General features: G+C 57.6%; 7 protein-coding genes across 7 annotated transcripts; 3 read left to right on the top strand and 4 right to left on the bottom strand.

The window, feature by feature from the left end:
- Nucleotides 1-295: 295 nt before the first annotated feature.
- Nucleotides 296-2,797, bottom strand: MYCTH_2067245 (uncharacterized protein; the record flags this gene model as incomplete). Its single annotated transcript, XM_003665278.1, has 2 exons — nt 296-817; nt 872-2,797. Coding segments are annotated over 2 exons (2,448 nt in total), but the record flags the coding sequence as incomplete, so codon positions are not given.
- A 1,706-nt stretch (nt 2,798-4,503) lies between these two features.
- On the bottom strand, nt 4,504-7,092 carry MYCTH_2308916 (uncharacterized protein). Its single transcript, XM_003665277.1, has 2 exons — nt 6,202-7,092; nt 4,504-6,115 (listed from the first exon to the last, which is right to left on the bottom strand). Exons 1-2 carry the CDS (start codon nt 6,667-6,669, stop codon nt 4,841-4,843), a joined length of 1,743 nt encoding a protein of 580 aa, XP_003665325.1. The 5' UTR covers nt 6,670-7,092; the 3' UTR covers nt 4,504-4,840.
- Nucleotides 7,093-7,598: 506 nt separating this feature from the next.
- Nucleotides 7,599-8,768, bottom strand: MYCTH_2315969 (uncharacterized protein). The gene is made up of 2 exons (XM_003665276.1): nt 8,387-8,768; nt 7,599-8,322 (listed from the first exon to the last, which is right to left on the bottom strand). The coding sequence occupies exons 1-2, from the start codon at nt 8,712-8,714 to the stop codon at nt 7,898-7,900; spliced, it is 753 nt and encodes a 250-aa protein (XP_003665324.1). The 5' UTR covers nt 8,715-8,768; the 3' UTR covers nt 7,599-7,897.
- A 776-nt stretch (nt 8,769-9,544) lies between these two features.
- Nucleotides 9,545-10,263, top strand: MYCTH_2026172 (uncharacterized protein; the record flags this gene model as incomplete). Its single annotated transcript, XM_003665275.1, has 2 exons — nt 9,545-9,839; nt 9,941-10,263. Coding segments are annotated over 2 exons (618 nt in total), but the record flags the coding sequence as incomplete, so codon positions are not given.
- A 136-nt stretch (nt 10,264-10,399) lies between these two features.
- MYCTH_2308910 (uncharacterized protein) lies at nt 10,400-12,047 on the bottom strand. The gene is made up of 2 exons (XM_003665274.1): nt 11,396-12,047; nt 10,400-11,248 (listed from the first exon to the last, which is right to left on the bottom strand). The coding sequence occupies exons 1-2, from the start codon at nt 12,005-12,007 to the stop codon at nt 10,877-10,879; spliced, it is 984 nt and encodes a 327-aa protein (XP_003665322.1). The 5' UTR covers nt 12,008-12,047; the 3' UTR covers nt 10,400-10,876.
- Nucleotides 12,048-13,019: 972 nt separating this feature from the next.
- On the top strand, nt 13,020-13,936 carry MYCTH_2129170 (uncharacterized protein; the record flags this gene model as incomplete). Its single annotated transcript, XM_003665273.1, has 3 exons — nt 13,020-13,098; nt 13,478-13,624; nt 13,746-13,936. 3 exons carry the CDS (start codon nt 13,020-13,022, stop codon nt 13,934-13,936), a joined length of 417 nt encoding a protein of 138 aa, XP_003665321.1.
- Nucleotides 13,937-13,944: 8 nt separating this feature from the next.
- Nucleotides 13,945-14,803, top strand: MYCTH_95811 (uncharacterized protein; the record flags this gene model as incomplete). The annotated part of the gene is made up of 2 exons (XM_003665272.1): nt 13,945-13,952; nt 13,993-14,803. The coding sequence occupies 2 exons, from the start codon at nt 13,945-13,947 to the stop codon at nt 14,801-14,803; spliced, it is 819 nt and encodes a 272-aa protein (XP_003665320.1).
- Nucleotides 14,804-15,208: the final 405 nt, after the last annotated feature.

The raw sequence follows: 15,208 nt of genomic DNA, 5'->3' as shown, positions 1-15,208 counted from the left end.
TAACAACAATCAACAACAGAACCAAAAAAGAGAAAAGGGGGAATAAAAAACTGGATGGTGAGTAACTTCGCTGTATTTGTATGATTTCTTACTCCTGATTTGATACAAGTTTATAATATACTTAATTATTTGTTTGGGTTGGAACACGCATCTTGCTTGGGCTCTTGGGAGGTTTCAATTCAACCTTAATTATTAGTTGCCCTTTGTCCAGCAACAGCAATCAATCATTAAAAGGGTTTTTTTGTTGATGATATCTTGGGCAGTCAGTGGATTTGATAATCACTTGCAACCCCATCTACGCTGCCCGCGCCATCTGGTGCCGTTCCACCAGCCCGCGATCACCATGGTCACCGTCGTCGCCCTCACCCCGGCAACAGAACCGATTTCCGACCTCCCAGACCTCCTCCTCCTCCTCCTCCTCCACCACCACCACCTCCGCTGTCTCACCCCCTACCGGTCTTCCCTCGTACCCGGCCAGGACGATGCGCTCGGCCGGGTTCCAGCGGGCCGTGAGCAGGGCCAGGCGGGTTCCCATGCGCTGGCCGACCCGGTGGACGCGGTAGTAGGCCTGCTGGGTCTCGCGCTTGGTCCACGCGGGGCCGGTGACGGTGCTGTAGCGCGCCCGCTGCAGGTTGAGCCCCGTCCCGGCCAGCGCCAGCGGCGCCACCAGCACGTTGGGCGCCGCCGCGCTGCCCTCGGCCAGGAACGCGTCCAGCACCCGCTGCCGCTCCGCCTGCGCCATGCCGCCGTGCAGCAGGACGGGCTTCAGGCCACGCAACAGCGAGGAGAGGGAGGAGGAGGAGGAGGATGATGATTTCTTGGTGGCGGCGGTTGTGGTGGTGCTGGGCTTTTCTTCGCGCGCCCATTTGACTAGCCGGAGCAGGTAGCACTGGATCAATACCGCCTCGACCTCGATCGGGGTGAAGATGCAGTACTTTTTGGCCGTCGACGGGCTACCCGGGATCGGGGTCTTGTCGGCCAGCATGGTTGTGATGGTCTGCCGGATGGTCTCGAGCTTAGGGCTGCCCTGTGACCAGGCGGCCACATGGGTGTAGTACATGGTCCGGGTGACGTCGCCCTTGGCGGCAGCCAGCTGGCGGTGGGTTTCGGACGAGGTGAAGGCGAAGTCGGCGGCGGGCGTGGCTATTGCTGCTGTTGCTGCTGCTGCTGCTGCGATGGCAGGGAAGGTCGAGGCCAGGCGGAGCTTGAGAAGGAGGGCCTCGCCTTTTTTGGTTCGCAGCAGCCGGGAGACAGAGATGCCCTGCTCGGCGGCCGCCGCGACGGCGAGGTCGCGAGTCTGCCCAGCCAGAGCCCGCATGCCGTCGGTCAGGGCAGCGGGGAGCTGGTGGTCCGTGATGTTGACCCTGAGCGGCCCGAGGTCCGTGAGGTTGCGGCCCTGAAACCGGTCGGTGCCCAGCCGGCGGACCATGGTGTACTTGAGGATGCGGTCCAGCCGGCGGCGGTAGTCGGCGATGTCGGGTCTGGCAACGACCTCGCCGCCGGCTTGGCGGGCCATGAGACCGTCGAAGGTGCTGACGAGATCATCAAAAGCAGCCGCGGTGGCGCCGTTCAGCGGATGGCCCCCGTCCCGCCAAGGCTTCCTCTCCAGGAGCGACAATGCAGGGCGGAGATCGGCTGGCGTGTGGCCCAGGGGCGTGCCCGAGACAAAGTAGGCCAGCGGGGTCGGCTGGTCCGAGTCGAGGCAGCGCCTGGTGAGATGCCGGAGCCACGCGACAGTGCGGCCCTCTTCGCCGTCCTCCGTGCCGATGGCGTACTCGTGGAACTCGTCCATGAGCACCACGCCGGGGAGCAGGGCGTTCTTTTTGGTCTTGTGGACCGAGTTGGCCACCTTGACTTGGACGGCAAACTGGCTGTTGAGGCGGGGGATGAACTCGGGCGAGACGAAGATGATGTAGCTGCTCTGCCCCGGCTCGGCCTTGTACTTGTAGCAGCCGGCCGACCCGTCGCGCCCCGCGCTTGCGGTGATGGTGGCACGGAGAGAGCCGACGTCTGCCGACGACAGAGCGTCCTCCTTATCGCCGCCCTCGTGGCAGCCCCGGATCTTGAACACCTTGGTGTCCAGCTTGGTCTTGGCGTCCCTGACCATCGAGGCACAGCCCCTCGACGGCGCCACGATGATGTTAGGTCCCTCTGGCAGCCTGTCCGCTAGAGCGCGCGTCAGCTCAGAGTAGCAGTAACACCGGATTCCGTACCGCTCGTCAAACGGGCAGGACCGCGCGCCGACAACCCCGGGGGGGTGGTGCTGCTGGACGGTGCCGGTGCCGCCAGCCCCCTTGCTCGCATGACTCCCGGCACCATTCGCAGCATTCTTCTTCGTGCTGTTGTTCTTGTCGTCCGCCGCCCTCTTCTGCCACGCCGCCCGCACCTCCGCCCTGGACCGCCTCAGGGTGTGCGCGAGCGCCACGACTCCGTACATCTCCTGCGTCTTGCCCAGCCCCTGCTCGTCGCACAACAGACCGCCGGGCACGTCGGTCAGCAGGAGCCGCACCAGGTTGTACACCCCCATCAGCTGGTAGTCGAACAGCCCGACCGTCATGCCGGGCAGCTTCTTCATCGGCACCCGTTTGCGCTCGCCCCCTCTTCTTCCCCCGGCCGCTGCCGCAAGCGCCTCTCGCCTCCTCCACTCGCCCGCGTCCATGTTGAAGAAGTCGAGGCACCGCGCCCATGCCTGCTCGCCGTCGCCCGAGTTGTAGCTGCCCACGTACGCGTCCACCGTCGCGCACCCGTCGACGGCCCCGTAGTCGTCGTCCGCCGTGCTGGCCGTACGGTAGTCGGCCTCCGCCAGGCTCGCCTCGACCTGCTCGACGGGGTCGTCCCGGGGAGGCGCGGCGGAGTTGCTGGCGGTCAGGGCCGCCGCCGCGCGTGGCGAAGCGACTACGGCCGTCCCGTTCCCCCGCCGGGTGCTTCTTCCCCCCTGAGCGCTGCTGTTTCCGGCCGGGGGTATTAGCTTGCTCGACGCCGGTCTCGGCTTGGCGGCGGTGGTGGTGGTGGTGGTGGTGCTGCTGCTGCTGGCAAGGGGGGCTCTAGAGATTTCGCAACGACCAGCAACGCTGGCACGGGCGGCCTGGGTACGGGTTGATGGTCGGCTACTGGTGGACCGGACGTTCCGCGCGGCTGGGCGTTCGGTGGCGCCCGCAGCGGCTCTTCCGCGAGTGGACGGCGCTCCCCCTCCCCTGGCAGAAGAAGTGAGGGCAGGTGTCTTGCGGGGGCCCGGAGACGTTCCGTTGCTCGGGGAGAGCCCGCTAGCTTTGGAGGAGGCGGGCGCGCGGGCTGGTGTTTCGACGGCACGGTTATCTGGGACGTTGTCATCGTTCAGGTCGGAAGGAGGAGTGTAGACCGACCACTCGCGGTCATGATGGCCAGCCTCATCGTCGGCGAACCGCACCCGCCTGGCGACCGAGGCCTCGAATATCGTGGTCTCGTCGCCAGAGTATTCGTCATCATCGCACTCCTCGATCTCAATCTCGGCCCGCCATAGACGGCTTTCCGGAGGCGACGAAAAGTCGGCTAGTTCAGGGAAGTCGAAGTAATCTGCGTCGTTAGCAATAATGCCTTGGCTGGATTCTTCAGCAGCAGGCACCGAGGTTATCGGGTTGGGCCTCGTCGACGGGACAGGCACTTTAGGGTTCTCTCGAGCTGCTATCAGAAAATAGAGATCGGATCCGGGAGGCACCTGCTCCGCGATGGCGCCCTCGACAACCTCACAGAGAATGTCAGCCAGGGTCTCCTGGTCCAGCACCGCCCGAGCCTTCTTATCCGGCTCCTCCAAGCCGTGCTGGGCGAACACGACGACGTGTGTCTCGGGGCTGTATCCCGGGAAGCGTTTGGCGAGAAAGTCTTGAAACAGGGGCCAGCTATAATCTACGGGTTCGAATACCCCGTATTCGTAGACAATATCTTTGGGGACAAAGTCGATCAGCTGTTTGCGCCACTGCTTGTTGGTCTCCCACTGGACAACATTAACGCCCAGCGTGGTCAACTTGTTGTAGTCGCTCGCTTCGAATCTCATGGTGGTTCAACCAAAGTGCTTCTGGAGGACCATGTGATTAGGTAGGTAGTTGGTGAAGAAAGTTAGCGGCGAGATTTGGCAAGACCTTGGCTTCGGTCTGGAGAGTCCAGATGTTTTAAATAAGGTGATCAATTTACCGAATGGCCACGGCGGGTGGAGGTTTGAGTATCATAACCAAGACAAAGGCGTCGACGAGGCACAGCGTAGACAATGCGAGGAACTATAGGATTCTTCTGTCCATAATTAGTGAAGAGCATTTGACCAGACAAAGGAATTGTTAGCCGGATCCCAGTAACAGTGAGCCGAGAGAGATAATAATCAAAGAGAAGCCAACGGAACAGCCACTCCCTTGCGAGACCTGCTACTCGGCGGAGACTCGGACCCCAGGAGTAGATTAACTTCGCGGCCGAGGAAGTAATTAATACTGCACCTACCTTAATTAGCTGGTAGAATCTTAAGGGGTAACTCGGGAGGCGGTATTACAGGCGTGCTATTAACTGTGCGCCGCCGCACTCTAATAATACTAGCCTCGATTCGCTGGCAGTAAATGTACTTGGTTTTCAGCCGTGATCCGACAGGGACACGGTATGAAGCTCCTAATATACACAATTCCTTTCGCTTGGCCAATAGCCCGATCCTGGTTCCGAGTTGCAATGGTGCCCTAGGTATGATTACAATGCTCCCAAGAAAATAACAAATAACAAACCGTTGATGCCGCCGACCCATGAGACCCTCCAATGGTATGTCCCGAGCGCTAGAGCAAGTACAGAGAAAATCAGAGAATACACCTCCCGGAGCCTAGGAGAGAGCCTAGGATAAAATCAGCCGGTCCACCTCCAACCTGACTCTCTCCAACCAGGAATGTTCCCTCCTCTTCTTCCTCAGCTCCTCCGCCTCTTCCGGCCGGCCATGCCGCCTCATCAGATCCTCCAGGTGTATCGACCAGATCGCATACTGCTCGTCCGAGGCTAGTTGGAGCCCGTGCCGGCCCCATTCAAACGCCTTCTCCCAGTCGCCCACCGCGTCGTAATAGTCATATAGCCACCCGACACACAGCGACTCCATCATGCGAGCAAATACGACAGGAAACCCGCCCGTCGCCACCATCTCCTTGAGCTGCGCTAGATATGCCTCACATTTGGAGGCGTAGTCCTCGGAAAACCGCCGCTGCAGCCATTGACTCGCAATCTCGTCGCTAACGGGATCATGCATGATCAATTTTTGTGCCCAGTATACGCTCTGCGCCTCGAGGCGGATCATCCGGTGGCTGTACCCCTCGCCATCCTCGTCAATGCGCCCGCTGCTGCTGCTGCTGCTGCTGCTGCTGCTGCTGCTGCTACCGCTGCCGATCACGCTAGTACTGCCGTCGTCGACCGACAGTGGCGACGATAGCCACCGAACTTCAGACGCGGTTCGTTTGCATGCGACATACTGGTTCCGCGCCCACTCTGCGTTGCGATCGAGTATTCCTGGCAGGGACGCGATCGTGTCGGCGTTTAATTGGAAGAGAAGCACAATGAAGCGCATCATGTCCTCGGGGCGCTCGTTGAGAAGCGAGGTAAAGGAGGCCGCAAGCTCTGAGACCGGATGCTTGCCGAATTTCACGACAGCTAGGCGAGAGACGTAATGTAGATAGGCCGAGAGAATGTCTCGCCGGTTCGATTCGAGGAGGAGGTGCGGAACGAGGAAGCAGAGGTCGGAGAAGGATTTCAGGGTGGGCTTGGATATCTTGCGTTCGATTTGGAGAAAGGCGAGCCGTAGGACGCGTCCGCCCTCGACGTTCTCTTGGAGATCGAAGAGATCCATGGCAACTTTGAAATACCGGTAGCAGGGGTCAACGAACCCCGCGACTTCTTCCACCTGGAGGTTGGAAGGGTCCAGGTCGATGTGTCCGTGAATGAAACGGCGGACGGCCGTGAGCCCAGCCTGTATGCTTCGGGACCCGCTGTCTGCGTGTAGCAACAACTGATCTCTTGGTGATATGAGAGCATTGTCGAAGGAGTCGTCTGAGCCCCGGTCGTTTGGTGCTTCTGCCTTGGCCCGCGAACGGCCCTTGATGGCATATTTGAAAAAACCCCATCGAGCCTGGTCGGCCAGCGTCAGTCAAGTCTGTGCCGATAAGGGGCGGGGGGAGGGGCAAGACGGGCATCGGGATGGGAATTAGAGGTTACCAGCTGGTTTTTGTACATCTTGGAGGTAGCCCTGAGGTTATGCTTTGTCTCCATAATGGTAATGATGTCGCGAAGGATACGGTTTTGTGTGATGTAGAGTTCATATAGAATGCCCTTCCAGGGCTCCCAGTCCTGGTTTTTGCGCGGCACGATGGGCTGCCCGGGTGTGGGCGGTTCCTTGGCCAGACTGGCCCGGGAAGACGCCCCCTTCACTCCATGTCGGCCAGGTCTCTGGTACGCTAAGCTGGCCTTCCGAGCCGGCGCGGTGGGCAGTTTTTGTGGGGGGCTGGCGGATTCTGTTTTGAGTGCGCCAGCGCCCGGCGACCTGCCATCGTCCGGAAATGGGCTCGTCGACTCTTCCTTAATGAAAATTCGGGGGTCGTGGTCGTCGAGCACCAATCCGGTGACGCTCTCGGCAGTAGCGAGCAGGGCCCTGGCTTCGCCCTCCGTGGGCGAAGTCTGGTTCATGATGGAGACGGGGTCGCGAGCTTGGCGTCGACGGACAGCGCGCACGGCTACCGTTCGATGGCGCAGTTTGCGGATCCGCTCACGACGCGGGGGCTACGGGCGCGTGTGCGCGTGCGTGGAGCAAGAGCGGGAGTTGGAACGCAATCGCCGATCGGTAGCGGGGACAGCACCATTGTCGGGGCGCCCCCTCCCAAGGTGACAGCTCTTCCTTTTGGGGCTACGCAGCAGCTGCGCGTGCAAGGTCCTGGCTCGTCAGGTCAACACGGAGGCGGGTAGGGGAGCGCAGCGATCCGATGCACTTCGAGGAGAGCCCTAGCAATTATCTGGCGATTGTCGGGCAAAGCAAGGGCGGCAGCAGGCGATGAGGGCAGGTTTGAAAGAAAAATGCAGCTTGGTTAAGAGAGTCTAGGAAGCAACGGAAACCGTGGACAATTGCTGCAATTTACGAGATTAGCACGGCCCTCCACCCTCTCCCGCCCCGCGCGGCCACAGAGCCGAGTTGCCCCTTCCTTCCCCAGCCGTGGGTAGGGTGCCAAGCATCCAATCAGAAAGCCAAGGCAAGCACTAGGATGCGGCGGCTTCCGCATGCGTTTTTGCAGTTTATTTGCAGGGCACGGCGCCGAGTTGGGTCGGGCGGGTCCCGCTTTCAGGAGCACACACTACCAGTGGAAGCACCCCTCCCCCCTGCCCGATGTCAAGCGAGGCTAAGGATACGCGGGGCTGTCAGTCTGCATTTTTTGCCTGACCCAAGAGAGAGGGTGAGCGTTTCGTCCTGGCTCCCTTAATAAGCTCCCTTGTTTCGTCTGTGCTTAATCTCCAGACCCTGAACCGTTACGAAGTCGAGACCACACTAATTGACAAGGCAGCCACAATTGTCACCTGCAAGCCTCGCGCTTTGAAACAAGTTGATTGGGCGGACGAAAATATTTGACTTTAACGTTACCACGCAATGCGGAGAAATATTGATGCGAACTTGGCCTGCGGCGTCCCCGACGGCGCAGACGCATAGTGTACGAAGAACGCACGTATGCAAAGGTGTTTTTGCCCTGCATACCGACGACCGGGTGCACACTTTGGTAGGCTAGGCTAGCAGGCGGGGTTAGCGTCTGCCCAGAAAACAGCAGCCTGAGTAGCAGCATCCCATCGTCTTCATTGAACTAACTTCCCCCACAACTGACTTCTCGAGATGATACGAGACATGTGAACCGAGACACGTGAATCCTTGCTCCTACAACTCTTCCATCAGTTTCACCGCCCCCTCAATCGTCTCATCCGGCCCAAGTGTCGCTTGCGCTGTCTTGAGCTCATCTGCCCATGCCTTCCATCTGTCCTCGTTGAATCCCTTCCACCCGCGCTGTCCATATTTGCCCGCTGAGGAGCCCATATTCCCGTCCAGGTCGCGTGTCTCGGCAGACAGCTTGCGGAGCCGCTCACCGACAAATCGCACCCACAACGAGGCCAGGCGCACTGCCGGCTTCGAGGCCGACCCCCCCTCCTCCTCGAGCGCATCTCGTAGGGCCCAGAGCGCGAACACGGAGAAGTCAAAGGGATCGGAGCCTCCGCCCGCGGACCGAGCAGTCAGCTGTGCGAGGAAAGTGGTCCAGTTCTCCCACTTGGAGATGTCCTGAGCTGTCGCCGAGGGCTCTGTTGGCTCTATTTTGAATGTTTTGGATCAGTGGTATGAACTAAAGTGAACCCGAGGCGAGGTTTCCCATACCAAAATTCCACAAATCCCTCGCAACCCAGCCAAACGTCGGCAAGTCCCTCCATACCTCGCCGTCCTCGTGCTTCAGCGCCTTGCCCTCCGCGTCCGTGACAGTCGTTCCCCGCAACTGAGCCAGAAAATCAATCAGATGCCCCTGATGCTCTGGCGGGGTGCGGCCGGCAGCCTTGAAGACGGCATTGAAGGCGTCCCAGAGGTAGTCTCCAATCGTCGAAGCGGACGCGCGAGCCTGGTTGTTGAGCCCCTGCACGGCCGCACTGACCGTATCCGCGGTCGCGGAGGGGTTAGTGAGGGGCTCGAGCAGTTGAGCCGGGGTGCTCATCTTCTTGGAGCCGAGTGATTTGAGAAATTGAACGTCGTTCGCGGGCCGATTCACGGAGCCGCGGAGGATGAGTCTGGATGGTAGTGTAAACGGGGCTAGCGGCGAGCGTAATTTGAGTTGTGTTGCGCTGGAGAACCGTTTCGAGGCAATCATGTGGTAATGTGTTCAGTGGGCTTCCATTCGTGCTAGGCAGCAGGGGCTGACCTATGGGGTAGGTCGCATTCGATCTCGGCCAGTCTCGGTGACAGTTGACGTCAGTGGGGTTGCTACCCAAGTAGCTGTCACCTTCCGTCTTGATTGAAACCAAATCCGGCAGGGGGTTCGTACACTAGTGTAGCTCCCCGATATCCGCAAACCACTCGGGACTGTGCATCTCTCCGAAGTCCAGAATTACATTCCACTGCTCCAAAATGACTTGAAAACTCGGGGAGCCGCGAAGCATGCGATCCATCATCCCTTTGCCTAACGCATGCTAACAGACAGAAGGTAAACAGCAAAGTTTACTGTAGAGCTTACACAACACTACACGACAAGTAAGGGAACAGCTGGAAGAGGCATGAATCGAATCGTGGAGCCTGTCGATCTTGGTGGATCCCAGAGACTTGGCAGGCAACCGACCCCTGACTTAGATTGTGGCGCGCTTTTCCCATTCGGCTCCATCAATTTTAATTGTCGATTCCCGAGTTTTAATTCCGGTCATGCCATCACCCGACCTGCGCACAAACGCAACTACTCACCACGACACCACCCCCCGACGCCGTGGCACCCCGGCACGGTAACATTACAGCCACGGTCTCCAACCCTCGTACCCGGCCGCAACCATGCGCAACACCATTCCGACGCTGACCCTGGCTATCTATGCCGTGGCCACGGCAGCCACTGGGTCGCTCGAGCCGCGGCAGGGCACTGATTCGCTGTCGAGTGTAACGTGCGGCAGCACCAGCTACACCAAGCAGGAGATTGACGACGCCGTGGCTGAGGGCTGCCGTCTCTATGCCGCCGGCGAGCAACTAGGAACCAACAACTACCCGCACAGGTTTAACAACCGCGAGGGCCTCACCTTTTCCATCTCGGGACCCTTCCAGGAGTTTCCCCTCCTGGCTAGCGGAGCCGTCTATTCGGGCGGTGCGTCTACCTTGTTACGATTAACTATTAGGGGTGGAGAAAAGATGAACGGAGGCGGCAAGGAGAACACGAGGACGAAGTAGAGGCTAACCTCGTCGCAGGAGCCCCCGGCCCGGACCGCGTCGTCATCAACCCTAACTACCGGGGCAGCTGCGTCTACGCCGGCGCCATGACCCACACGGGTGCGCCCAACCGCAACGGTTTTGTTAAATGCGAGGAGGAGGAAGAGAGCTCCCCTTCGGATGGTGCCGGGTCTACCACTAGGACCGCCAGTAGTACCGCCTTTTCGTCCCACACTGCTTCAAGGACGTCCACCTCCGCCACCTCCACGTCCGACCCTACTTCGACAGCAAACCCGGATGACAATGCCGCCGGGAGAGTTGTAAGCGGGACGGGCGGTCAGGGGTTGGTTATGGGAATCGTGGGGGTTGTTGCTGGGTTGTTGTTGCTCTAGGGTGCCCTTGTTGTGGGGGAGCGCGGCCCCTCCGGGACATAAGAATCGAGGTCGGACGATCGATGCTGCGAAATGCTTAATTACAAGTGGTGCTGGTGGTGCCACTTACTAATTAACCGAGAAATCAAAACAGCATCTAATTTACTAGCAGGTACCTGACCTGCCCTGAACATGATCTATATCAACCTCTAACGAAGGGAGTGTGGTGTGTCGAGTTGAAGGAAGGAGTAAGGGTGTCTATCGAGGGAAGGAAGGAAAGAAAAGCACCAGGCCATGGCGCAAAGCCACCGAGAGTTGCCGAACGCAGTTGCGAGCTCGAATAAGCGTGTGGGAGGCGTTGAGAGTAGTGGCAAGGAAGGAACAGAAAGAGTGCCCTTGTTGAACTATCTACAAAGGAGAGAAAGAGCGATATAAATTAGACAAAGGAAAGATGATCCGTGCGTCGGCGAGCCTGCAAAGTGGCTTGCATTGCTCGTGGCTAGCGTCCCAGAAGCTCGGGCGCTTCTGACAAGAGTAGATTCACTTCCCGACCAACGTGTCAAAATTAACAAGAAAGAAAGAAAGAAAGAAAGAAAAAGCCTAATTATGAGCCTATGTTTTCAAGGACCTCCTCAATGAGGTCGAAGATCTTGTAGCGAAGCCTGTGCTCGGCCTCGACGGCGATCCAGCAGGTGAAGGCGATGGCCTCTTCGGTGAGGTCGCCCGAGTGCGATCCCTGCAGGTTGAGGTACTTGGTCAGCTTCTCGGGCAGCCCGTAGGCGGCGTCCGGGCCGGCCGACCGGACGGCCTCAAGGACGGCGGCGGGCGGGGGCGCGTCGGCGGCCGGATAGCGCTGCAGCGTGCCGAGGAACAGCCGCTTCTTGTTGGGCGGGCGGCCGAGCTTCTCGGACCGTTTGCAGGATGCCCACCGGTCTTTCTCAAAGGTGGCGACGATGTTGTTGTTTGCGTCGACTAGCTGGGGACCCAATGAACGTCAGTTTGGAATTATCATGGCTTTGGTGTTTTGTTTTTCTTTTCTTTTTTTGCTCCTTCTTCTCTTCACCTAATAATTATTGCCATGATTACTTGATGGAATTCTTTCGTTCAGGGGGAAGTGCTTCACCTTAAAGTCGTGCGACACACCCTTGAGCCCCCGAAAGGCCCCCGTCTGGAAGCGCCGAGTGCCCTTCCACTGGTATCGCTGCCCGCCGAGCTCCCACTCGAGGGCGCGCCCGAGGAAGCCGCACCGCTTCATCTCAAAGACGGCGACGAGCCCTCGGACCTCCTGCGGGTCCTCGAGGGGCTCCGGCGGCGGCTTCTCGCCCTGGCAGAAGAACTTGCGCAGTTTCTGCTTGCGCTCGTACTTTTTGCGCTTCTTGACGCGTTCCTTGTTCTGGAGCACCTCGGCCACGCCGTCGCCGATCTGGATGTAAAACCTGTTCCACATCTTGGTGCGCAGGGCACGGCCGACGGGAGTGCTGAGGCCCGAGTACTTGGGGTTATCTCCGCGGTAGAAGATGGGGCGCCATGAGTTGTGGTGTTTGTGTGGTACGGGGTTGACGACAAAGAACTCGGCGGCCCGGTCAGGGTTCTCGTGCCCAAAGAAGTGCTTGCGCCCGAAGGGGAGGCGCCGGTAGAGATTTAGGGTTGAAGACGGAGGAGGCTGCCCGGACCGGCCCTGATATGGCTTCTCAGGAGCGTTGGTGTCGTCGTTGTTTGCGGAGTCAATATTCATCATTGGCTCTGGGAACGATGCGGCGGAGGTTAATTCGGACTAGGGAGGGTCGGAAGCCGCATAATTATTATAACCCGTAATACGGAGTAATTAATCGAGAACTCGCTGTCGCACCCGTTGGGAATGGCGCCCCTCCCGATCGGGCATAGCGTTGCGTACGACCAGTAATTATACTCTCAGAAACCCAGTAGCACCTGCAGCATGAATTGAGTCGCTGGCCTCCGACGTCCCTCTTTTGTGCTCTCGACATTCTCCTCCCTTTCCTTCGCTCGTTCCCTCTCAATCTCACCGATTAGTTAACATTCCCCCCAGCATAGGCCCTAATTAAAACTCATTTTGCCCATCTGCATATACTCCTCGAACGGCGGTATTCTAGCTTAGATTCCCCCTACTTCAACGGTCTCTTCAATTCCTATATACCTACCACCTCCGCCGGCGCCAGAGGATACAGGCGATCCTCGGTCTAATCAATTAGTGGTACCAAAACGCCGTTGAACGACCCTATCGAGATCTTTAGCGATGACAAGTCTAACAGCGACAATCTTGACGACGCCTAGTCTAATATAACATTTGAATCTAGCAGTGTTGCTAGGATAGTTATAGGCTTGGATTTCTCATCTAATATAAGTGGACCATAATGCTGACACAATTGGAAGCAGGAAACAATGCAGACGCTGTTCCTAGTAATTATAGTGGCAGCGGGCACGCGCCCCGGCCTTCGCCTGCCGGTTGGGCGCCCTACAAAGATGAGTCCACATCTAACCATAGGTATACTTCAGAGTCATTGTGTGTCTCGACCTCTCCTATACGCGGAGGAGGCCAATCACTTACCACTTCCCACCGTGAACTCAACTACACGGGGAAGTTCTGTCGATAGGGTCTCGGGTGTTGTAACAAACCCAGTCAGACAAGTCCTCTGAAAGGGCCTAGCGGAGTAATGCAGTACGTTGTCTGCGGACGCGTCTTTCATGTGGCCTGGATTCGACTCGTGAGCCCACCAGAATCTGGCGCCATGTCATCCCATCTCATGGCTGCGACGACCCACGTGCTGCCGCCGCCTTTGTCCATTCTTCTGGCCCTTCTTCGAGCCTGTTCGTGTTGGATCCGTCAATCCCACATCCCGCAGTTCACGAATCATGATCACCTCATGCGTTTCGCCTTTGATGCTCTCTGGAGCCCTGTCTTTCAAATCTTGACCTGCTGTTGGTTCCCTTCCCACCTCCTGGCATACATGTTCCTCTCGATGCAATCATCTGCGCAGCATCGCTCGTGTCGACGCGGTTGTGGCCGCCTCCTCTAGGGATTGCACGGCTTGGCAACTTTTCTGCTGGAGAATGGTTGGGTACTCGTCTCCACGTGCCTGGCCAATCATTTTGCTGACTAATGTTTGCAATGGCTGGGTGGCTCGGCTGAACTGCTGCAGCAGTCACGAAACATCTTCTGCTTCCAATTGACGTGAATGCCACGCAGCAATAGCAGACCAGCTACGATCAAAGATCATTGTGGAACACCCCATTAGGAACAGCCTTAACGCCTTTCGCGGTTCGTATCGGTCGATTTACAATCGCAAGAGCATTGCCTTCTCGATTAACGCGTTTGACCAGCTTGACCACGAAGGTATGGCTCGCTGAATTCGTTGCATATGCTCATCTAACTTTTATATAGATCTCGGGAAGCTTGTTCTTGCGTTTCTATCCAGGATATAGAACCTTGCTGCCGCCCGCCTGCTGCCTACGAGGGCGGGTCGTGGCACCCTACGGAGCGACCTTCTACGACTTGAGCTCTGACGACTTCGACCTCGACCGTATCAAGCCCCTCCGAAAAGTAGATCTCGCCGACGATTCCGATGATTCGTGTATATGGGACCGAGTCTACGATGCAGTCACCGAATCTACCCCGCCTCCCCGACCGGTAGCCTCTTCCGTCTAGCAAACCCCATGGCTACGTAACACGAGTAGCTTCGCTAACTCATCCGAACATCGCAGATACGTGGATAGAGTGCTGAAGCAGGACATTCTTCTCTCTCTTGATCCAGGCCGTGACGACTGTCTATACAGAGTCCGACGAATCTCAAGTGGCGTGAATCGGGTCGTATACGTCACCATCACGAACCTAAACATCATCCCTGAAGAGAAACGCACATACGGTCCCTCAGTTATCAAAGAGCTCAGCAAACTGTCAGAATGGAGTGGCGACTGGACAACACTACGCGTCTATATGGATGGTGACCGCATCCGGTGCGAAACTGACGCATTCCAACCACATGCCCTCCCAGAGGAACACGTCCTCGAGAGATACCCCAAGTACGACATATTTAGCTTCGACGTTCGGCGCTCAGTCAACCACCGAGTTTCCGAGGTGGTCTATGGCGGACGGACTGCGTTCCTCAAGATTGCCCGGTTTCCATTCGAACTGCCTCTCTTGATCCGAGAAGTCGAAGCCTACCACCGCCTAGCAGAATCTGACGTGGCACCAAAACTTATCGGATACGTTTTCGAAGAGAGTCCAGATCGCGTCGTTGGGTTCCTAGTCGAGTCGGTGGAAGGTCGCGTTGCAAATGTCGCAGACTTTGAGGAGTGTAGTAAAGCTCTTGAGAAGCTACATAACCTCGTCGTCCATGGCGATCTTTGCAGATATAACATTATTATCACTACTAATGGGCCTAAGTTTATCGACTTCGAGCACTCGACCCCTATTACGGAAGCCGAAAATGGTTTGGTAGACGATGAAAAGCAGAGTCTAGCAGAAAAATTGGTTGACGAGTCTGGAGCTGGACGCCCTTGGGACATGAATTAGTGTCAAATTTTTGACTCGACTACTGTCGCGGGATTCCCGCTCCTGTTCTTACAGGCTCATGTCTCTAGTCATGTTATATGTCACAGGCCTCTGCTCTAGTACTAAGCTCTGGTCGCATGCCTAACCTGTCATCTAGTTCTTGCTCTCATTATAGCAACAACGATCTTGTATGTGCGAGCTGGCCTGACTATGGTGCCCGTCACAACTACACTAATCCACCAATTGCCATCCCGCGCAAGCTCAGCAGTCCTCAGAACGCAAACTGTTGTTTAAGCACTCTTTAGGCATTCTCTGCACTTGTGCCCAGAAGTCTTTTCTTCTTTATATTCCCACACCCCATAACGGCAACGTTCCTCCTCCTTGTCTTCATGCTTGTGGCATTTTACGAATTCAGAGTTGATAGAA

This window comes from Thermothelomyces thermophilus, chromosome 5 (assembly GCF_000226095.1).
Source record: "Thermothelomyces thermophilus ATCC 42464 chromosome 5, complete sequence".
NCBI lineage: Eukaryota > Fungi > Ascomycota > Sordariomycetes > Sordariales > Chaetomiaceae > Thermothelomyces > Thermothelomyces thermophilus.
This window is presented reverse-complemented; position numbering and strand designations above follow the sequence as displayed.

What these genes read in the sequence shown, in the direction of transcription:
- MYCTH_2308916 (XM_003665277.1), bottom strand. Translation starts at nt 6,669, where the DNA reads ATGAACCAGACTTCGCCCACGGAGGGCGAAGCCAGGGCCCTGCTCGCT. An exon ending in AGATGTACAAAAACCAGCTG is followed by an intron (nt 6,116 to 6,201) that starts GTAACCTCTAAT and finishes CTGGCCGACCAG; the next exon opens with GCTCGATGGGGTTTTTTCAA.
- MYCTH_2315969 (XM_003665276.1), bottom strand. Translation starts at nt 8,714, where the DNA reads ATGAGCACCCCGGCTCAACTGCTCGAGCCCCTCACTAACCCCTCCGCG. An exon ending in GAGGGATTTGTGGAATTTTG is followed by an intron (nt 8,323 to 8,386) that starts GTATGGGAAACC and finishes CATTCAAAATAG; the next exon opens with AGCCAACAGAGCCCTCGGCG.
- MYCTH_2308910 (XM_003665274.1), bottom strand. Translation starts at nt 12,007, where the DNA reads ATGAATATTGACTCCGCAAACAACGACGACACCAACGCTCCTGAGAAG. An exon ending in GTGTGTCGCACGACTTTAAG is followed by an intron (nt 11,249 to 11,395) that starts GTGAAGCACTTC and finishes TTGGGTCCCCAG; the next exon opens with CTAGTCGACGCAAACAACAA.